This window comes from Geotrypetes seraphini, chromosome 1 (assembly GCF_902459505.1).
Source record: "Geotrypetes seraphini chromosome 1, aGeoSer1.1, whole genome shotgun sequence".
Lineage (NCBI taxonomy): Eukaryota > Metazoa > Chordata > Amphibia > Gymnophiona > Dermophiidae > Geotrypetes > Geotrypetes seraphini.
The window spans coordinates 418,548,568-418,572,131 of NC_047084.1; the positions used below are offsets into that span (position 1 = coordinate 418,548,568).

The 23,564-nt window shown below is 43.3% G+C and overlaps 1 protein-coding gene across 12 annotated transcripts in view; it reads right to left on the reverse strand.

The window, feature by feature from the left end:
• Positions 1-23,564, reverse strand: part of PTPRD (protein tyrosine phosphatase receptor type D) — a 1,247,124-nt gene that overhangs the window by 1,045,481 nt on the left and 178,079 nt on the right. For all 12 annotated transcript variants that reach the window (XM_033918844.1, XM_033918800.1, XM_033918751.1 and 9 more), the window contains exon 2: positions 2,077-2,247. In XM_033918844.1, coding sequence (XP_033774735.1) covers positions 2,077-2,161 — 85 coding nt within the window. In that variant the 5' untranslated portion in view covers positions 2,162-2,247. The remainder of the gene's footprint in view (positions 1-2,076; positions 2,248-23,564) is intronic.

A 23,564-nucleotide genomic window follows, 5' to 3' on the forward strand; every position in this document is an offset into this window, starting at 1 on the left:
CACCGGCACACAGCAGATGGGGCAAGGAGCTTGCTTGGGTGAGCAGGAAGGCGGATGCTGCTTCCAGCACAGGGGTGCAATGCGATTCTCGCGAGGGGGGGGCATTCGCGGGCGGAGGGTGCGATGACAGTTTGAGCGGGGGGGGGGTGCTTGTTTAGCGGGACATTGCTCATTTTGTGAGTTAAGGTTTGCAGGAGTGTTTTGCTCGTTTTGCAAAACACTCGCAAATCGAGGTTCCACTGTATATATATATATGTACTTATCTATAAATAAGAGATGGTGATAAAAAAGATTGTTAAAGTGGGAAAAGGTATAGGTGGTTGGGACATTGATGTTCTTTGATGGTCCCGTGATAATCCTTGCCTAATCTGTGGCATTCTGGTTATGGATCTGAGAACATCATATTTAAAATACATATATATTTTTTTCAAAATATTATTTTAAACGAGAAGTAGACTTGTGTTTTTTGGTGGCAGACTTAGTATATGCATGAGATATATTTACTTCCACTGCTTCCTCTGTATGCAAATATATCTTGTGCATCTTCATTAAAGATATAATTTAAACTTAACTGGCTTGTGAACCTCCAGGACTGCAGTTTCACACTTCTGGTTTAATTGATTGACTAATTTGTAGTAAGAACCTGGTATCTCAAATGCATTTGAGGGTGGGGGATAAGGAGGAAGCTGATGGTGAGTTCCCAGTAGATAGATCAGCATACAGATTCGTAAATGACTGGGCAAATTGGATGTGTTAATTTGATCCTCAATTGTCAACACTTTTACTATGCAAAAGTATCCAATGTTACTAAAAATGCAATATTTCCCCATCATGCAGCTACAAAGATTTTGGAGATTTGTGAATATTTTTTATAGTTGACCAAACATTCATAGAAAAGTTTACACTTTCAGCCACGCAACTGTCAACAATTAACGTGTTAAAATGGCACTGGCTTCACACTTTGGACATAATTTTCCAGCTGGTCATTGAAATCCAGAAAGAGGGGCTCAAGAAGTCTTAACTATTGATTTCCTCAAGAGATACATATTTCATGTCCCTTACTAATTAACATTACTTGCGTGAAGATGGATTTCAAAATAACCTGATTTTAGCAAAGTAGATGAAAACCATTCATACTTTTTTTTTTTTTTTTTACAGTGTAATAGCATGAGCTATTGAAATATTTCAAACAATTGCTTGCGGAGCAGAAATTCACTCATTTTAAACAGGAGCAGATAAATGAATGGCTACAATAGATTTAATTTAACAGACCTATTGAGAGATCTACAATTGTGTGAGATGTGTAGCTCACAGTATACCAAATCTTTTAACAGGTACAGGGGTCCTTACTTTGTTCCCTTACAAATGATGTGGTATGTCCAACAACAGACAAACTTGAGGACTGATTTACTAAACCATTTCCCTCATTCTGGTCAACAGCAAAAAGCAAACTTAGTAGATTCTGGCTCTTTCACTTATCATAGTAACTGCAAGTTAAATAAACACACTGCTACACCCCTCTCAAAACCTAACAGATTCAGACTCCTCTGGTATCCTCACTCAGTTCCATCACAAAATTCTCAGTTCTGCTTAATTTGTCTGAATACTGTACTTCAGGACAGCTGTCGGGTATGATACATTGGAACAGCTGCTATAACAGCAACAAAGTACTTGGAATCTTAATTGGGCTCTACATATCACTGGTTATTCTGCAAAATTTGAAGAACTATCTGGGGGATTACACTGGTAATGGGACAAAAACAATGTAGCTCTCCGGGTAAAGTGGAAGGCTAAGCTCAGCTGACAACAGCGATACTAACAGAATGTTTTGGCTGAAACAAACTGATAAAGGTTGTGGGAACACCGAGATGCATAAAAAGCAAATATTATGAGAAAAACACAATAAAGTCATATCAATAATCCCTTTCAGACACTGGCTAGGACCTAGACAAGATCCCACAGAGTCTCAAGATTTACTTATAAAGGAGAGTTACACAAAGGGGCCCCAGACAGTGCCAGCAAGGAACTCTATATTCTGGCCAAGACCTCAAAAACAAATGTAGCATATAAGCTTACTCTCCGCATCAGCACAGAGCAGGAAACACAGGAGCATCACCACTGGCCGGACTACACGCATCATCTGACAGTTTGGCACCAGCATGCTTTGGAAGGCGCGTTCTCACTGGCTCACAAGAAGCCACTGCGAGTCTGTCCAGTCTGAAATTTCAGATGCAATATTGTGAGAGCCTGTAGAGGAAAAAAAAGATAAGACAGAAAGAATGCTTAGATCTTCAGTCACTTTTCGCTATTCCCTAGGAATCAAAACAGTTAAATACAGATTACTGTAATTCCCCAAACTGTTAGATTAATTTAAAGGATGCAAATTGTGTTTCCAAGAGGGTGGCAAGTACCTTGGCAACCAGCAGTGCTCTCTCTTCATTCATCAAAATAATCAAAAGCAAGTCTTGGATCAGCTCTCTTCGGCACAAACCCATCTCTAAGTTAATAAGAGATAAACACTGCCACGATAAAGAGCTTTCGACATAAAAACAAAGATGTCAGTTTTATCTATTGTCCTGGACTTATGCTACAGGTGCAGTACCATTTTCTTGGGAACTGATTCAGAGTGTATAAGAGAGGTTCAGTGAGAGACTGGAGAGAAAAGTGCTATTCCAGCAACAGGGGAAATGCATGTGCATATAGGGGACAATTGTATTAAGTTAGGCACCAAAAATGTATGTACTCATATGTATGTACTCATATTCATGCAGGTTACAGTCCTTCATGATTAGCATTGGTACCACAATCAGGACAGTTGGCAATTTGCCACCAAGATAACCCCATGTAGAATATTAAAGTTGCAATAACCCACTCTCTCAAAATTTAAAGCACAGCAAACATACAATCCAGATGAGACACGTTCAAGTCCCTAGAAGAGAGAGCACAATCCACACATGGGGCTATTTAGAAAATCAGGGTCCAGCACTCAAACCAGCTTTAACAGAAAAAAATTCCTCGAGGTAGTAAAAAGACTCAGAGCCCCACCTCCACCAACCGACAAAGCAGCTAATTAAAATGAGGCTACAACGGGGTAAAGTAAAGTCACTGGCATAAAAAAATCTCCTCAACCAATTTTTCTATCAAAAAAGCCTCGTGCAATGCAGATCAACTGGTTTCAAAATAAAGCTGCCATGAAAAACTGTATTACTGAAGGAGTACTTAGCTGGAATCAAAAGCACCACACATTGACGAAGGAGAGCGTTTCATTAAACTCAAGCTGCCTCAGGATGGAGAAGACTAATTTCACCTTCACATCCTGAGACAGCTTGAGTTTAGCGAAACACTGGCCATCGTCAATGTGTGGTGCTTTTGATTCCAGCTCTGGAGAAGTGGTGAGAAAGATGAAAAGCTAGAAGATGAATGAAATATGAAAAAGTGAAAACCAGGAAAATGAGGGGTAAAACAGATATGCATGAGTAGAGAGGGCGATAAGAGAAAAATGGAGAAAAAAAAAAGAGACCATGTCAGAAACTTGTAGAGGAGGAGAGAAAAAAGGAAAGGAAGATCCTGAAAAAGAACTTAGAAGGCTGACAAGAAAAATAGAGAACAGAGAAATAAGATGACAAAACAATAAAGGTAGAAAAGAAAAAACATTTTCCATTTTTAGGCACCATCAGCTTGGAAACTTGTATACGTCTATTTTTTTATGTTGGCAAAGTACAAGATGAAATGATTTCAGTTTTTCTTTTTTCCAGTCTAGATTTTTGGGAAGTTTCTGTTTTAGGTTTTGTCTGTATTTTAGGTTTCTCTTACGCTGTAGTAGATGAGAGTATATCCATATTCTACACGTGTGCTGAGGTGAAAGTCAGCTCGTATAAAGTTCCTGTGTTAGGATCTCTAGCAGCTTGATTTGACGAGTTTACACAGTAGGACGTGTGTTGATTTTTCTTGGGCTTGGTGCAATATTTGCATTATTACCTTTTCAAAGGTAGGGTAATTGCAGTTTAAATCATGAGAGCATGGTGTTTACTTGGTTCAGAATGTCTTTTTTGCAGGGTCTTGTATTATTTCATATTTACTGTTTCAAGTGGAAGATGAATGTGTTCCTAAGATGATACTAGAGTTTTAATATCTGTACTATATTGTTATATATTTTAGCTTCAATATTGAGGAATGTGGAGTGGTTTATAGCAGTGGTTCTCAACATGTGATACGCATACTCTTGGGGGTATGTGGGCCGCTCTCTGGGGGTACGCGGCCTGGCCACCACAGGGGATCCCTGCCTGCCCGCCCCCGCTGAAGACACCACCGCCGAGGATCCCTCCCTGCCTGCCACCCGCTGCACCCCCCCTACACACACAGCTTACCCTGCCACCCCACCGGAGCCGACACACTCTCCCCCCCCCAGCAACTCCGCACAGGGATGGGCGAGGGCGCGTGCAACTCACATGCTGCACATGGCTGGCCCACAAGCCTTCCCCCTGACATCAATTCTGATATCGGAGAGAAGGTTCCGGGCCAGCCAATCACTGCCTGGCTGACCCAGAACCTTCTCTCCGACATCAGAATTGATGTCAGAGGGGGGCGGGGGAGAGACAGAAGGCTTGTGAGCCAGCCTTGTGCAGTCAGCAATTGGCTGGCTCGGTACCTTCTCTCCGACGTCAGAATTGATGTTGGGGGTGAAGGCTTCTGGGCTGGCCGCATGCAAGTCACTGTGCGTGCCCCGTTGCGGCTTCAGCGGTGATGCAGGCAGGTATCCCCGGCGGCACCTGCGGCTTCTGTGTACAGGTCGGCTTCAGGGAGGGGGAGAGGGCACAAACTCAACACAGAAGGAAGGGAAGGGGCATGAACATGGGGGAACTAACTTGAGACATAGGAGGGAGGGAATAGAAAGGGAGAATTGGGTATTAGTGTGCAAGTGAGAGATGGTGTACATGAGGAAAGGAAGAAAGGAAAATTAGGCAAAGAGAGAGAGGTGTGAGATAGAGATGCATGGGGAATAGAAGGATGAGAGGGAGAAATGTTAGCTATGGTGTTCGAGAGGGCAGATTGAAGGGGATGCAAAGGGAAGGAATGTTGGACATAGTGATAGAGGGAGAAATGTGGCATTGCGCTGGAGAGGGGTGATAGAAGGAGAAATGGGCATGGGGCTGGTGGGCAGTGGTAAAATAAATGCTACACATGATCCAGGGGATGAAAGAGGGAGAAATGTTGGATGTGGCAGTAGAGGGGGTGGGAGAGATGCCTGGATCTCTCAAAACAGATGGTCAGTGAGAGAGAGAGAAAGAGACATATTGCCAATAGGGGTGGAGGAAAGAGGAAGAAAAGTTGGACTCATGGAGGGACAGAGAGATGTTAGTTGGGGAAGGGAATGGGGTCCGGAGGAGAGGGAGCGTGCAGGAGGCAGAAAGAAAGAAATATTGGAAATGCAACCAGAGACTCATGAAATCACCAGACAATATAGGTAGGAAAAATAATTTTATTTTCAATTTAGTGATCAAAATGTGTCAGTTTTGTGAATTTATATCTGCTGTCTATATTTTGCACTATATTTGTCTACTTTTCTATAGTTGTTACTGATTGCATATTTTAAAGTCATCTGCCTTGACCTCTTTGAAAAAAAAACCCGAATATAAATGATAATTAACATTTTCTGTGTGCAGTGTGCTTTGTGGTGTTGTTTTTTTTAAATTTGTTGTTATCATTATGTTTTAATAAGATTATATTGTCTGTATATGAAAAATGGATGGAAGAAATTGAGTTACAATTAGTACTATTATTATGGGGGTGGGGTCAGGGGCGGAGCTTGAGCAGGTGTACTCGGTCAGTATTTGTTAGGCTTAGGGGGTACTTGGCTTGAAGAAGTTGAGAAACACTGGATTACAGAACTGGGAGAGACAGGTTTATCCTGAGTTTCTGCCTCATCCTCTTTAGAAGTGCTTCTCAAACCAGTTCTTGAAGCACATCCAGCTAGTCAGGTTTTCAGTATATCCTCAATAAATATAATATGCATGAGATAAGGGGGCAGTGCATGCAAATCTATTATGCAAATCAGTCTCATGCATATTCATTGTGAATATATTTGGTTGAGAACTACTGCTCTATAGTCTCCAGACTTCATTTCTATATGCAAAAATTCACTGAACGGTGCTATCAAATACTATTTGTTTTCTGTGTGGCCTTTGGGACATACGGTATATTTTATAGCTTATTTAAGGGGGGGTTGTGATGTCCAGAAATGTCACTTTGACTTGTATCCCCCAATACATGTGGGTTGCCTCCCCTCCCCTGCAAATAGTTTTGTCTAGTGATGCCTCTGGCTACTGGTGCTCTGGATGGGGATTTCCATGCACCCCCACCCCCAATCCCTCCTGCCAATGCGGCCCCCCTTCCCCCTCAGCAGTGATATGGCAGGACGAATGCCCACTCCCTACTGCCACAGAAGGCCCATTCACCCTCCAGGTGCCCCCCAATTGGCTTAGACTTATCTCCCTTGTATCCGGTGATACAGAGGGAGGAGCCTAATGACCTGATTGGCTCAGACACCCAAGGCCCCTCCCTGTGCATCACATCATGCATCAGGGAGGAAATCCCCACCATTCTGGAGTGGTGAGCCTAAGAGCAGGATGTACTGAGATTCCGTCCTACTTCAAAGTCTCTGAGAAGGTACCGGAGGAGGGGGGCTGCCTTGGGGGGGGAAGGAGAAGTCGCACTAGCAGGAGGAAGTGGACATCCCTCCTGCCGCATCGCTGCCAGGGGGGGAGTCGCATTGGGAGGAGGGACTGGGCATCCCTCCTGCCAATTTTCTTTCGGGGTGGGAGGTTCGGCATGGCAGAAGGAAATGGGCTGGCATGGTGGGGCCATTTTGCGGTACTGGTTCATCGGGGGTGGGAGGGCCATCATTGGCAGGGAGGAGATTTTTTTTATTTTTAATGGGACAGATATTTTGTGTGTGTAACACACGTAAAATATCTGTGCCATTGAAAAGAAATAAACAAACAAACAAAAAAAAAAAACAACAGGCTGACATGTCTGTTTTTTTTCAACATCTACAACCCCTGGGTTTTGGGGGGTTTTGTTGGGGTTTTTTTTGCATAAATCACTTGGCTACTTTGCATGTGGTTTTAGCTAATTTGCATGGCCAGATCAGTAAATGGGCGATCGAAGGGAAAAACATGTGGTGAGCCGTTTTGTGAATTGGATCAGTAATAGTGATCATCAACAAAACTATGAAAACAGGTTTAGCAACGATCGCATTTGGGCAAAGTGGCACAACTGATTAGCGAGCAATGAATAAGAAGCAGACCATAAGAACTGAATGGGTTTCTTCACATTCAGCATGCCACTAACTGGTAGCACCACTTTGTAAAAGGAGCCCATAATCTCTTAAATAACATATATTTACTTAATAGTATTTCAGCTCGTTAAAAAAATAGATAAATAAAACTTCTTCCATTTCCACAAGTCTAAGACACAACTTTAAACATGAAAAATGTCTGTCCAAATAATCCTCTCATTATTGCTTTACAGGTTTCTATTTCTCTTTTACTTTCTGATGCTGGATTAGCTGTGCATCTCACAAGCTTGTTACCTAATCACAGTGTGAAGCATGACTGGCTAAGGCCGTGAATTCCACAGCGTACACAGGACAGCAATCCAGCAGCAGATACTTCATCCTGACTGCACATTATTGGAACAGTGCCAGCGGCAATGATACCACATTAGAGAGAGAGATGGAAAAGGAGAATTGGCTGTTTTGCAGAAGCAGTTTGGCATTATAAAATGATCTGATACTAAAGTACAAAAGCTTCCTGGAGCTATAAAAGTGCTATGTATTTCCCATACTAAGACATGAGAAGGTATTCATGAAATAGATATATTAAAGTCTGTCAATCTTGGATAGGCTATTTTGGAACACAAAGACGGGGAGTATCATGGAAGATAATCATCCTTGATGGCAAGGAAGCAAGGAATTGACAAGATAGGTTTTTGTGGTTTTTTTAAAAATATTTTTATGACCTATTATAATGGGTCAGACCAAAAGCCCATCAAACCTGGCTTCCAGTTTCCAACAGTGGCCAATGGCGGTCACAAGTACCTGACTGGAAACCAACAAGTAGATTAATTCCATGCTAATTACAACCAGGGATAAACTGTGGATTTCCCCAAACTTAACTTAATTATGATATATGGACTTTTTCTTGTAGGAACTTATCCAAATCTTTTTTAAAACCCAGCTACGCTAAGTGCTCCTTTTACAAAGGCATGCTAGAGGTTTTAGCGCACGCTAAGCATGAAAAGCAAACAGGATGCTAGGAATTATTTTTTTAAAAAGGGATGCTTAACAAGACTTAAAATGTTATAATGCCCCTGTATCGTTCCATGGTGCGACTGCATCTGGAGTATTGCGTTCAGTTCTGATCTCCTTACCTCAAGAAAGATATAGTGGCGCTAGAAAAGGTTCAAAGAAGAGCAACCAAGAAGATAAAGGGAATGGAACTCTTCTCGTATGAGGAAAGACAAACGGTTAGGGCTCTTCAGCTTGGAAAAGAGACGGCTGAAGGGAGATATGATTGAAGTCTACAAAATCCTGAGTGTAGTAGAATGGGTACAAGTGGATCGATTTTTCACTCAGTCAAAAATTACAAAGACTAGGGGACACTCGAAGTTACAGGGAAATACTATTAAAACCAATAGAAGGAAATATTTTTTCACTTGGAGAATAGTTAAGCTCTGTAACACATTGCCAAAGGTTGTGGTAAGAGCGGATAGCGTAGCTGGTTTTAAGAAAGGCTTGGACAAGTTCCTGGAGGAAAAGTCCATAGTCTGTTATTGAGAAAGACATGGAGGAAGCCACTGCTTGCTCTGAATCGGTAGCATGGAATATTGTTACTCCTTGGTTTTGGCCAGGTGTTAGTAATCTGGATTGGCCACCGTGAGAACGGGCTACTGGGCTTGATGGACCATTGGTCTGACCCAGTAAGGCTATTCTTATGTTCTTATTTGCTTCTTCAAGAAATGTGAAGCAACATTTTTGAATTTTCTCCCATCCCCCTTCCCTTTCCTAAAGGACTGAATCTCCCTCCCTCCCACCCTAGATTCAACATTTCTCCCTTTCTCTTCCTTCCCTCCATATCCTCCAGTGTCCATTATCACGTACTCTCTCTCATCCCACCCTTCTTCCATCTCATTGTCCAGCACTTCTCCCTCCCTCTTCTCCATCTCTATGAGCAGCAACACAAACTTGGTGATGAACAGCTCCAAGCTCTTCTCATATGTGCTGGAGCTCATAGCCTTAACCATAATTTCCATCAGTGACCCCTCCAGTACTGCTTGCATGTCTATAGCTCACTCCCCTCCCCCCACCCAGAGTCCCACCCCTTACAAGTGTATCTTAAAAGATGGTCTTCTGTTGATTGCCAGCAGTGGCAACACTGCACATACCCTGCCTGTGGCGTGTTTCTCTCTGGCCCATCTCACTCTCTTCTCTGACATCTCACCCTTACTTCTTGTTTCTGCACGAGTGGGACAAGTCAATGGGAAAGCTTCAGACCACACCACAATGTGCCGTGTCCAAGCATATGTGGATGCTGTCTAGGGGTGGGGCTAGGGGGTAGAACTGGGTGGAAAAGAGGTGGAATGGGGCAGTCCTGGGGGCGTGACCATGGGTCTGGATTTTCCCAGAAGGAAAATCTGGTAACTCTAGCTACCAGGGATCAACTGAAGACTATCTTTACAACAGATGGATGGAAGAGGGGAAAGATGTTGAATCGGGGGGGGGGGGGGGGGGCTATGCCGGGTTGCTAAAGACAGGGGTCGGGATTGGAAGATAGCAGAAGAGATGTTTGGAGGAGATGGAAGATGCTGCAACATGATTATTATTATTATTTTTAATAAAAACTTTATTTAGTTTTTAATGCCAACAAAAAGTGCAATACAATTTACATACAAATAATAATAATAATCAAATAAGCACTTATAAACAATCAGAATCTATAGAAAAAAAAAAAAATCCCTCCCCATCCAACATTACCATCAGGAATAATACCAAAACAAAAGATATACCCCTCTCCCCCCGGATGTGTGGGTGCAAAACAACAGAAAATAAAGATAAAGGGCAACTATAACAAATCTACAAAAGACGTCAATGGACCCCAAACCAATTTTAATATCTTATTATGCCCCAGCAAGTCAGCATTCATTTTCTCATCCTTATAAGTTAAGCATAAGCTCGCCCACCAGAAAGGAAAACTAAGGTGCTCCCAATTCTTCCAATTTTTTTTAAATTGTGATAATTAATGAATTGTAGAAATAACTGTGATTAACTTACAGCCCTAATTAGTACACATCTGCACATGTGCTAGAATGTTATTCAGTACATAAAATGTGATGCTGGTGTTTATATGCAGAATAGCATTCCAGCACATGCATAAATATGTGTTAATACAATATTTTTCTATTCAGACCCAAGAACAGCTGAAACTTGCCCTTTGTACAGAACCATCACCTCTCTGTTTGTTTGGGTTTTTTTGGGGGGGTTGAGGGGGATATTATTTTGGTTCTTAATGGAGGCCATAAAAAAGTTGATGAGTCCCATATGTTCACAAGAAAAAGAAGAGCAGAGCAGGCATTAAATCCTAAGAGATACCACTGCAGGAAAATGACTTAACCCTTTCTATGCCTCTTCAAACCTGACATTCAAGTTTCTACACTATGATTGCCTTAAAAGATTTCTGTGAACTTCTCTGTTTCAGGACAAAATATCTAACAGCCTCATTACCACTGATTTTAAAATGCTGTGTACTAGTGTCTAATGCAAGGTTTAGTGTGGTGTTAGCTGCTGAATGAATCCCTCTTCTACACTGAGGGACCAGAAAATTGTGCACAGATGTTTTAATAGCCTCGTGCTGGCATCTGTACAAGCTTTCTGCATTGGACCCTTTGTCTGTAATAGTGCTGCCCGATTCACCAATTCAATTCGAATCACCAATTCCCTTTGGTGAATCTATTCAAATTGAATCACTAAAAAAAAAAAAAAAAAGAAAATCAGACGCACCGCTTTAATGAGTCCTGAGTTTTTGGACATATCTGGGTCTCCTAAAGCAGCAGCAGCAGTGATGGAGGAGGCTGGAGGGCAAAGAAACAGGCTGCTCCTGGCCTGCCCTGCTTGGGCTTCTGCCATGTCACTAATGATATTACCGATGATGCAGCAGAGGGAAGCAGGTTGCAAGAAGCCCATTCACTGCCTGTTTCTGGCCTCCACCACTGCTGCTACTGCCTTGGGAGGCCCCCCTGTAGGCCGCAGGGCCCCATTTCATGGCTCCTCCTACTATATCATATGTGCAAGTCTTGCGGACAACAACCTCCATGGGAGATTACAATGCCCTAGAGGAAACAGGGGGGTCAGTGTCATCCCACTGCTGGAGTCTCATTATGACAGTGGGATTCAAACTACAAATATAGATTCACAGTCGGTCAATCAGGAAGTGCTGCACAGGGGGATAGGAGGGATAGAAGCCTGCTGCACAGGGGGACGAAAAGCTGATGCACAAGGGGACAGGAGGGAGGGAAGGAAAGCTGATGCACAAGGGGACAGGAGGGAAGGAAAGCTGATGCAAATGGGGGACAGAGGAGAAAGGAAGAATTGTTGGACATGGGGTGGAGGAGATGAAGGGAGAGATGTTGCATGCAGGGGAATAGAGAAGTTTGACCAAGGTCACAAGGAAGGGAGAAAGAGAGATGGTAGACAGTGGGAAAGAAACAGAAATGTTGGATATGGCAGTGGAAAGACAGGTACAGAGATGAAAGATGAATGGTGAGCACGGTGAAAGGAGAAAACCTCAAAAGGAGGACAAGTCCGGGGAAATCTGGTAACCCTAGCTTTGGTGCATTTGCCGCAGGAGAATCACTACTGTGGCTTTGTAAAAAGAGCCCTTATTGCAGTGTGCCACAAACTTTGTCGAGCCGCGGCACACTAAACATAGTGGCTGTGGCTCAAGGCATCTTGAAGTAAGCGGACGTTACCATGGTGACATCACACACAAGCGTGACATCATCACATTGAAGTCCGTGCATGTGCGACGGCCCTCCAGACGGGCCCTGAGTTGCCAGTGGGGGTGCCAGCAGGGAAGAGGGCCAGAGAGAAGGGGAGGCACTAGTGATGGATGATTGCCTAAAGGACATGCCTCTCGCCATGAGAGGTATATCCTGTAGGCAAGGGGTGTCCAACCTGCGGCCCCGTGAAGTATTTTGTGCAGTCCCAGTCGAGGGCGATGCAGTGTTTTCCTCTGCTGCCCCCCGGGTGTTTACAGTCTTGCCGGCTCCCTCCTCTGTCTTGCTGCAGCTTTTGCGCATTTGTGCAAATTTTTTTTTTTCAGCCAATGCGACCCAGGGAAGCCAAAAGGTTGGACACCTCTGCTGTAGGCAGTCAGCCAGCACCTCTCCTCCTCCCCAATGTGTCGCAGCACACCTGAAATCTCAGGGGCCCACTAGTGTGCAATACACTGCCTTAGTGCAAAGTTGCAGGAAATCTGCCTTGTTAAGGAGAGACAAATTCAATCATCAAAACAGTTAGGTAGTCTAAAATCCCATATTCTCTACCACCAGAACACTATAATGGTTGATCTAATTATTAGATTTAAATACGTTTGCCTGCATTTCAAAAGACATTTTCGATATAAATGCCTAGAAGAAACATTTGACAAGAAACAAAAATGATAATTACAGAAGCTGAGCAAACCAAGGTGTATTTATAGTGAGTACACTACGAGCAAGACTCGGAAAAGAAAAAAGAAAAAAAAAGAGAAAATTCTTAAATACTCAAATACAAGAGCCCTGTTTTTATCCTCCCCCCCTCCCCCCGAACTCTCCACTATGGTTTATGCTCCTTTATCTGGATCCAGAATCCTAAATAATGTAACATTTAAAAAAAAGACTCAACATCAGCACAGATCTAGCTAAAACCAGTGAATTCGTTGATTCCTAAATTATAGCCTGCCTTGCAAATCCGCATTGTAAGCATCTTTTAGCACTGAACACAGTAGATTTTTCTCTTTGGTATTCAATGAGCCCAGAAAAGAAAGAAAGCCCATATACCTGCACAAAAGGAAGAAATTTTACCCTGAGACAGACAAGGAAGAGGAGAATATACCCCCTATCCCACTGAACTATTGCCAGTATTGCTGTATTATCTGTGAATTAAAGACTGTATTTTGCCATTGAAGAATTTTCTCTTTTAGAACATAAAAGATATTTGTGAGTAGAAAACTTCCTCAAGAAATATGCCTCCCCATCACCTCCACAGAATAGATTATTCATGCCTGGTTTTCCTAAATTGGGACTTAGAATCCAGTACACTCTCTGAAGATGGGCTAAACATTGGTTGGAGTTGAGCTTTGGCAAACCAAGTACATACACTTCTCCCTCCGTATTCACTGTGATAGGGGATTAACAGAACCGCAAATACAGAAAAAACGCGAATAACTTTTTCATATGTTATTCACTGTTTTCTATTAAAAACTATCGTGAATATGGTGAAACCGCAAATAACATGGTGGGAGACCTGGCCTGTTCCTGAAGGAGAGGCAAAACACGGTGAGGAAAGTGCAGGGAATCAGCAATTTCTCTATGCAATCTGATGTAATTTGGGGGGAGAAGCCAGCAAGCTAAAAACTGTGAATAATCGAAACCGCAATTGCTGAAACCGCGAAGACGGAGGGAGAAGTGTAATGAGATAAAGCACTGGTGTGTCCTTAGAGAGGAGAAAAAAGCAAGCTCAAGATGGTTAAGGGGTTGGAAGAGCTGCCGTACAGCGAAAGATTAGAAAAACTGGGCCTCTTCTCCCTAGAACAGAGGAGATTGAGAGGGGACATGATCAAAACATTCAAGGTACTGAAGGGGATAGACTTAGTAGATTTGGACAGGTTGTTCACCCTCTCCATGGTAGGGAGAACGAGAGGGCACTCTCTAAAATCGAAAGGGGGATAGATTTCGTACGAACGTAAGGAAGTTCTTCTTCACCCAGAGAGTGGTAGAAAGCTAGAACGCTCTTCCGGAGTCTGTTATAGGGGAAAACATCCTCCAGAGATTCAAGAAAAGTTCCTGCAGAACAAGATCGTGCGCTGGTAGGGCTAGTCTTGGTTAGGGTGCTGGTCTTTGACCAGAGGGCTACCGCGTGAGCGGACTGCTGGGCATGATGGACCACTGGTCTGACCCAGCAGCGGCAATTCTTATGTTCTTATGTTCTAAACTCACGCTATGCGGCTAGAACTAACGCCAGCTCAATGCTGGCGTTAGCATCTAGCGCACGCTATTCCGCGCGTTAATGCCCTAACGCGGCTTAGTAAAAGAAGCCCTTTAACTCAGGGGAAGTTAGAAAATAAAAATATTGCTTTAAATCCCAGAAAGCAGTAGAGTTATGAGGTCAGGAGGAAAGCCGGGATGGAAGGAAACCTGGAGAAAGATTGTTAATCCAATAGCACCTGCATTTGTCCATTCTGAGCTTGTTGGAGAGGACGAGCTATAAAACGAACCAAATAAAATAATCAAGGTGAGCTGATGGCTGTTGCTTCTAGCAACCCCCACCTGCAGCAATTATCAAGTAACTTGCTGATTGCCACAGTGAGAGTTTGACAGATGTCTTAGTTGGAAAGCAAGGAGAAACTCAAGGGGGAGCTCAGACAGTACCCAGGAAGAGAAACCAGAAGCAGAAAGTGACTAAGGGGACAAGAAGTTTTAAGTTCTGAAAGGGAGAAGAGGGCAGTTCTCCAACAAAAGGGGGGTGGGATACAGAGTAGATGCACAAAACATGGTCGTTAAGTGCTGCTGGATGATTTTTTGGCCGACTCTGGAACAGCAACTGATGTTCCAACAAGTTTGCAAGCAAATAATTTGCACGGAGGTTCACCATAATCTCGTCTAATCAGTCGCTGTGAAAGTGTCTGACATATGCTCCTTCTCTAACTTGTCCACCACACTGCTCCCCATCTTTGATCATCTGATAACCTTCACAATTATTCACCCTCCCCCTAGCCACACCCAGTCATCACCAACAGGTTTTGAAATCTTCATGCCCTCAATCCTACCACAAACTCTACCACTGTTTCACCTCTCCTTGCCTTCACTATGTTATTCAAGTCTGTTGATGAGGATGTTTCATCATATAACTCTAATCTCTCCTCTGCACTAGATACCCTTGCTCCCCCGTTCCCCGCTCTGTCAGGTGTACCAAACCTCAGCCTTGGCTCACTCCCAGTATCCAATACTTATGTTCCTGTACCCTCTCTGCTGATTGCCTTTGGCTTAAATCTTACACACATGCTGATTTCCTTCATTTTAAATTCATGTTGACCTCCTTTAATTCTGTTCTCACACTGGCCAAGCAAAATCACTACATCCAGTTAACTCCCTTTCTTCCAACCCTTGCCGTCTCTTTGCCACATTGAACTTCCTCCTCAAAGTGCTTCCTCCTCCTCCTCTCTCTCCCCAGACAATGGCTGAATTCTTCTATGACAAGATTCACAAGATCACCCTTGAATTTGCTGCAGTCACATCCTTTTCCCCTTTTCACCATCCATTCTCCTAACCTTCCAGCTCCCACATCCTTTTTTCCTTTACCCAAACAACTCAGGTGGAAGCCCCACATCCTCCCTCTCCTGATACACATCCCCTTGCCCAGTCCCTCCCTCTCAATTCTCCTTCAACTCCCACAAATTTTTCTTTCCTCTCTGAAATCACGGAGTAAGAAACCACAGAACTTCTGTCCTCAGCCAAGCCTACTACATGCCCCTCTTCTTGTCCCCATCTCACATACTGTTATCCTTGCTGTTGTATCCTCAACCTATCCATTTCCACTGCAACTGTTCCTGATGCCCTCAAGCACGCAGTGGTTAAGCTGCTTCTCAAAAAAGTTCACACTCCCTTCCTTGTCTAAGTGCGCCCCTCCCTTCAGTGTCCCAATGCACCCCTCTCCCTCTATCCCTCCCTTTTGTGACCCACACATCTCTCTCCCTCCCTCCCTTGTCCCAAGTTCATGCCCCATCCCAAGGTTTGTAGCTGTGTTCTGGTCGGTTCTAAGACATCCAAGCAGGCCTCCTACCCCTTCCTTCCAGCCACACTTCTTTCTTCACAAAGTCACAAGTCCTGGTATGCTGGCTGCGTGGCCCACTACCAAAAGATGTATGGCCACGCAGCTTAGAGGGAGCATTGCTTTATTCCTGTTCACTTTTTATCTAATCAAATTTCTAACTCCTTCTTTCACCCCCTAGCTTTCACATTTCTCATCCTCCTATTCCCTTTTATCTGCTTCCCATTACCACATTTCTATCCAAATATACTCATTCTGCCTATTCATCTCTTTGACAACTCTCCCACATGGATCCACCATTTCTAGCATCTCCCCTCCTTGTTGCTTACTCTACCCTTGTAACCCAGCATTTCCTTCCTCTCTTTCTTTCTCTCCTCCTCCCACAAGTCCAACATCTCTTGTTTCTGCCCTTCCACTACCTCCTCCCAAGTATGACATCTCTCCTCCCAACTCCATTCTGGCCCCCAGTCCATATCTTCTCTGCCTTTCCCTGTCCATCTCTCCTCTTCCTCCTCTACTATCCCTGAGTAGTCCATCTATCCTCCCCCTTCTGCTTCCTCCCTTGAATCTCCTTCCATTTCCACATTTTGCCCTCTCCACCAAATCCATCTCTCCCTTTCTCCATTTTGCCCCTCCATATCCATCTCTCCCTCCTTTTCACCCCCTTCTACCATCTCTCCCTGATCCCCTCTGTCTTCTCCCATGTCCTTCTCTCCCTCTCTTGCTCCCTCTGTCATCTTTCAAATACATCTCTCTTTGTACCCCTTCTACCCCCTCTGCCACCTCTCCCTGTGATCCTTCTACCCTCTCTGCCCATCTCTCCCTGACCCTCACAAATCTGACATCTTTCACTCCTCCTCTTACCCTATTTCTGAGTGTCACATCTCTCCCACCTTCCCTCACTTGAATCCAACATCTCTCTCTCTCTCTCTCCCAAGTCCTATATTGCTTCCTCATTACCTTCTATCCCTCCCCCAAATCTGGCGGCACCAGGAAGCACTCTGGTGGAAGCATCTTCCTGCCGGCCAGCCCACCCACTGGACGGCTCTCTCCGCTGTGAACCCTCCTCATCTTTTCCTTCCCCTCACGTGTCTACTCCACATTTCCTTCAAATGTCACCGGGCGGAGGAAATGACTCAACTCCGCCCTGCCACCGCTGCCATCTTCTGTCCACTGCCCACCTTGTCCCCTTTGACAACTTCCTGTTTCCTTTGGGGCGGGTAGTTGGCAGAAGATGCCGCCGGCGGCAGGGCAGCGTTGAGAGTCATTTCCTCCACCCGGCAACATTTGCAGGAAATGTGGAGTAAACGCATGGGGAGAAGAAAAAGATGGGGAGGGTTCACAGTGGAGAGAGCCGACCAGCAGATACGTTGGCTGGCAGGAAGGCTCCCAGGAATGCCACCTGTGTAAATTCACCGTTGGCCCCATTGCCACCAACAATTTTTGGGGAGGCCATGGCCCCTGTTCTCCCCCCCCCCATTCCAGCGCCTATGGGCTACACTAAAGAGCAACTGATATTGTGAGACTATACATTTTTCTAAGGGTGGGGTAACAGTAATGACAAAATTCCAATCAAAGTTAATTACTGGCACAGGGATACACTTAACACAAGGACAAGATATGCAAGTAGGTTTTTTTCTCATTTTTGTCTATGGGGACAAAGCTTAGTATATTTCATCATTAGAGCCTTCCTCAACACCGATACCAGTCTGCTATCCATAAGCATTCTGAACAAGACAAAACATATCTATGATGGGAACAGTGGACTTGATTGACTGTTCCAACCTAAACTTTATCCGTACTAATTAATCAGCACAGAGTAAAATTGCTTACACTTCTATTAAGTCAAGTACCTAATCGGCTCAGCAGGGGGATTATTGGAATGTCATTTTCTTGCACTCTGCAACCTACAGCAAATAACTTTATATTTTCTCCATCTGAAAGTTTATAAATGGAATTTAGATAACTCTTTAATTTTATAAGAAATAATTTCTATCCCATTTGTAAATGTATGACAGTAAACATCAATATTTTGACCTAAGGATAATGGATTTGATATACTACCTTTCTGTGGGGACAATTAAAGTGGTTTACATGCATACCGTATATACTCGAATATAAGTTGATCCAAATATAAGTTGAGACCTCCATTTTTCCCCCAAAAAAGGAGGAAAAATGATTGACTCAAATATAAGACAGAGCTTAATATTCAAGTGCCATGCCCTGCCAGGATCTACAGCCAATGTCCCCTCCCCCATGCTCTCCCATGCCAGGCTCTGCACTCAGCCACCCTCTAACCCCCCACCCTGGTACCTTTTTTCTACATTTTTAATCCCTGGTGGTCCAGCAGTGTATGGGGCAGGAGCGATCTTTCTGCGCTCATACCCCGTGCTGAGCCTCTTCCTCCCTGAATGTCTGCCTCCGATTTCGCAGCCAGCGGTGCACCCGACAGGATTGAGCTTTTCATGCTCCCTGTGCGGCCCCGTGCCGCTCTCTGAATGTAAACCACTATGAGCGTCAGAGCGGTTACCGCCACTGCTGGCCCTAAAACCCACGCTATGTGATATTAAAAGAGGGGGTCAGTGATTTATCAAGAAGCATTTATGAAAAAGCAGAGTTTTAACCATTTTCCTACATTGAAGTAAACTGGTAGTAAACTTAGAACTTCTATGGTGACAAAATCTCCAGGTCCAACAATCAAAGCAGTACTCTATTCAACATCTGGCGCTCCCTAACCTCCAAAAGAGACCCCACCTTGCTCCACTCCTCTCCCTCAGCCGATGTTCTAGCAAAATTCTTCAACGATAAGGTTTCTTCCTTGAGATGCTCTTTCCCTCCTTTAGTCTCTTACAACTCCCTAGTGCCCACCGATTCCACTCCCACCCTAATGGTCTCCAACCCTATCCCAGCTGACAGATCCTGGATCACCTTTGAGCGCGTATCTGAATCCCTGGTCCTCAATCTCTGCCTCAAGCTGAAATCCTGTAATTGCTCCTTGGACCCATTCCCCTCCTACCTATACGAGAACATTCCCGCCCAGGCTATTTCTTCTATCACCATTCTCATAAACTCCGCTCTTCAGTTGGGCCATTTCTCCCCAGAAATGGGTCATATCGCCTTGACCCCACTACTGAAAAAATCTGACCTTGACCCTTCCATACCATCCAGCTATCGCCCAATTGCAAATATCCCTCTCCTAACCAAGATGCTAGAGTCCATCATTTCTTCCCAACTCTCATCATACTTAGAGAGATTCTCTATTCTTTTACCCTATCAATATGGCTTTCGTCCTAACTTCAGCACCGAATCCCTACTGTCTTCCCTGATTTCAAGGGTTCAACAACTTCACTCTCGAACCAAGTTCGCCGTTCTCCTACAATTTGACCTTTCCGCTGCTTTCGACGTTGTTCACCATGATATTCTTGTTTACCAACTCTCTGAGATAGGTATCAACTCCACAGTCCTAGGTTGGTTCTCTAAATTCCTCCGCTCTCATTCTTACATTGTTAACATGAATGGCACCTCATCCTCCCCTTGGAAACCGAATTGTGGAGTCCCGCAAGGCTCTCCACTATCCCCTATCCTTTTCAACATCTATATGTCCTCCCTAAAACTCCTCCACCTATCCCCCCTTGAAACAATTTACACTTATGCAGACGACATCCTCGTCCTCCTCGAGACCGATTCTAACCTCACCGACCTGTCTAAGAACATATCCTCTTGTATAATGAACCTGCAATCCTGGGCCCACACTGTGCAAATGAAATTGAATGAGTCCAAAACAAGACTTCTTTGGCTCGGTCCAAAACTAGATCACCTACCCACCTCCATCCCACTACCCTCTGGCTCCTCTCTGCAGCTTGAGCTCTCGAGCACGGTCTTGGGTATCATCATTGATTCCACATTGTCCTTCAATGACAACCTCCAATCCTTGGTAAAAAAATGCTTTTTCAGCCTTCACATGCTGAGGAAAGTTAGATCCTGCTTCCATCAAAAACATTTTACCCTCCTTGTCCAATCCATCATCCTCTCCAGATTGGATTATTGCAACTCTATCTACTTAAGCCTAACTAAGAAAAACCTCCACAGACTCCAACGGATTCAGAATGCCACGGCAAAGCTCATCTTTGCTAAAAGTAAATTTGACCATGTCTCTCCGCTCCTGGCCAAGCTCCACTGGCTTCCGATAATCGCCAGGGTCCACTATAAATGCGCCTGTTTAACTTTCAAAATCCTATATAGTATCCTCCCTCCCTTTATCCCTCTTTCTTGGAATTCCTCAAACCCTAATACCACCAGATCCTCCCACAAATTAAAACTATCCTTCCCCTCGCTAAAAGGCATTTCCCACACAGGAAAGCTAGGGACCTCCCTCCACTTCAAAATCACTGAGCTCTGGAACAACCTTACCTCCCCTCTTCGGAACTTGAGCTCTCTCCAAGTTTTCTGCAAACATCTGAAAACCTGGCTTTTCTCAAAAATGTAAGTCTCCCTCCAACTTAGGAATCAAGGAAACTCTTATATCTTGGCATCCCAAGTCCTCTAAATTTTCTTCACACTTCTACCTCTAACCCTCTGTTGTAGTTTCTTCCTATTTCTCCTACTGTAAACCGCGTCGAGCTCTACGAACGTGGAGATGATGCGGTATACAAACCTAAGAATTAGATTAGATTAGATTAGATCTTATATCCAATGGTAATGCATTCCACAATATTACTCCCTGCACAATGCATAAATGATCAGAATAATGGCAAATTCTGCCTCAGCATTATTCTGTGAATATCTTCTACAGCACTGAGACTAGCGAAAGGGTATCAGATATTTACCAATCACCACTGCCTCAGACATGTACTCCCAATCTGCACTCCACCATGGCTCAAGGCCCTCCTCCTACCCCCTTATATCTAGCAGCTCCCTTTCCCTTTCATAATTCATTTTTCTTTTACTACCATGTCTCTCCCCCCCTCCCCCCGTGGTGTCCAGCAACACGATGTTTGGAGGGAGTGGGACCCATCAGACCTTGAGAACATGCAGAAACTTAAAATCTGTGCCAGGCACAATTTAAAGTGCTTGTGTTAGTTTTTTCAGCCTATTTACCTGTCCTGTTGGAGAGTAAAACTGTGGCTGAGTTCAAAGAAGCGTGGGATGAACACAGAAGATTTAGAATCAGAAAATAATATTAAATATTGAACTAGGCCAGTTACTGGGCAGACTTGCATGGTCTGTGTCTGTGTATGGCCGTTTGGTGGAGGATGGGCAGGGGAGGGCTTCAATGGCTGGGAGGGTGTAGATGGGCTGGAGTAAGTCTTAACAGAGATTTTGGCAGTTGGAACCCAAGCACAGTACCGGGCAAAGCTTTGGATTCTTGCCCAGAAATAGCTAAGAAGAAAAATTAAAAAAATTAAATTAAATTAAAATTTTTTTTAAATTGAATCAGGTTGGGCAGACTGGATGGACCATTCGGGTCTTTATCTGCCGTCATCTACTATGTTACTATGTTACTTACCCACTTTTTTAAATCCCACCCCTTGATTAATTTTATTTTTTTGTTTAGAATGACATTGACTTCCCTGTGTAATCCCATTTCATACTCTCATAATTGCGCTCCAGTCATCAAAATCTTCTTACTGTCCCTTCATTACATCACCATGTTTCTCCAATTCATGATGTAATTTCCTTCTTCTTGCATTTTGTAATTTGCTGATTGTCCAGCCTTCTTTCTATGTGAACCGCCTAGAAGTCAGTTTGACTATGGCGGTATAGAAAAATAAAGTTATTATTATTATTATTTATAAAACCACTCATAAATCTGTTCTCTCGGTAAGTGCTCCCACATTATGGATTGCCATGCCTTCCTATCTTCGTCAAGAATCTTCATTGGATAGGTTTAAATCTAACCTAAAAACTTTCCTATTTAAAGATACATGCAACATGAGAATAAGAGTCTTCCTTTGCTATTCTATACTTTCTTTTCACCAAATAAGAATGGGACTATTTTAACCCCATTTGTGCTTTACCTTTGTGTTCTTTTTTATTAAAAAATTGTACTTCTCTCCCTCTTTCCTTATGTATATTGTCGATTGTCTTTTTGTTATTCCATGTATTTTAATATTTTCTACTTACTTTTAATGTGAACCGCTCAGACATTTCAACTTAAAACTTGAATTATAAACCGTTTAGATGATTTATTTTATTTTCAGTATATTAAATAGAATTAAATGGTGAACATTCAGTGTATATTGATTTGTTATTTTTTAATGAGACAGCAAATGTCACCCTTCAGTTCAAAATAAAGCCAAGGCGGGGGATTAAACTTCCTGCACCTACTTAAAACTCCAAAGTCTGCACATGGTAAGAGAGAAAAGGGGAGTTCCATTTGCTGAGGAATCCCCCACTTCTACAGAATGAAAATTCATCAAAGCAAGTGAATGCAATCTTTCCAGTATTCACTGCAACTGTATTTAATCCCTCGAGCACAAAAGAATGCTTGATCGAGTGTCTAGTTCAAGAGCTGGGGAAAAAAATTACTTTCTTGAACTGTACATTTTCTTTTTCTTAGGAAAATGCACCAGAATTGTCCAAGCTTCATTCTTCACTTTAGCATGTCCCTGTAAATGCACATATCAATAACAGATCAGATGCTTAATATTTGCCACCTGGCTATATTTAACTTCTCACTTAATCCAATCACTGTTATCCTTCTCATAGAGAGATAAATAAATAATTTGCCTGTCAATACAGTATCTCTGGAATCAGACATTGGCCAGCAATATATAATAACCTATCAATGTCAGCAGCTGAATGAGTTCCTTCAAAGGAAACCCTTCTCTTAAAATTAATGGCTCACTGCAACATGATGAGTGCCCTGGAAGGAAATATTTATAGTTTTTCTCCTAACTTTTGACCCTTGAAATTAAAAGCATTTTCCACTTCTCTCTCTCCACCCCACTATTGCAGTTAACCCTCAGGACAGATGTCTCTCTCCTTTTTAACTAGGAGAAATTTTGAAAGAGGTTATGAGGCTAGAACAACTCATACTTAAAAGAACAGAGCACTACCTACTAAGCAGTAATTCAATAACACACAGGTTAAACAGCAACATACACTCGATGGCAATCAAAACATACAGTTAGCTGTTTTGAAGGTCTTCAAACTGCTCTGCGGCACCTCTTTGTGCATTACAGTCTGTAATTCTCCAGAGCACAGCTGCTGCATCGGCATTAAGGGCCGGATTCTGTAAACAGCCTCTGAATCGGCGGGGCCTGCAAAACTGTACACCAGCCGCATGTCAATCGCACTTAAGTGCCGTTAACAGAATCACAGTGAACGACGCCTATGAAAAAAACTTTAGATGCCTGCAATGTAGGCCAGTCAAAAAAACAAACAAACAGTGCTTGGCATTAACCCAAAAATTTGCAAAGTACAAAAACACGCTTGAAAGCGCTGAAATTTCAATATTGGTAGTTTCATTTAAAAGGAT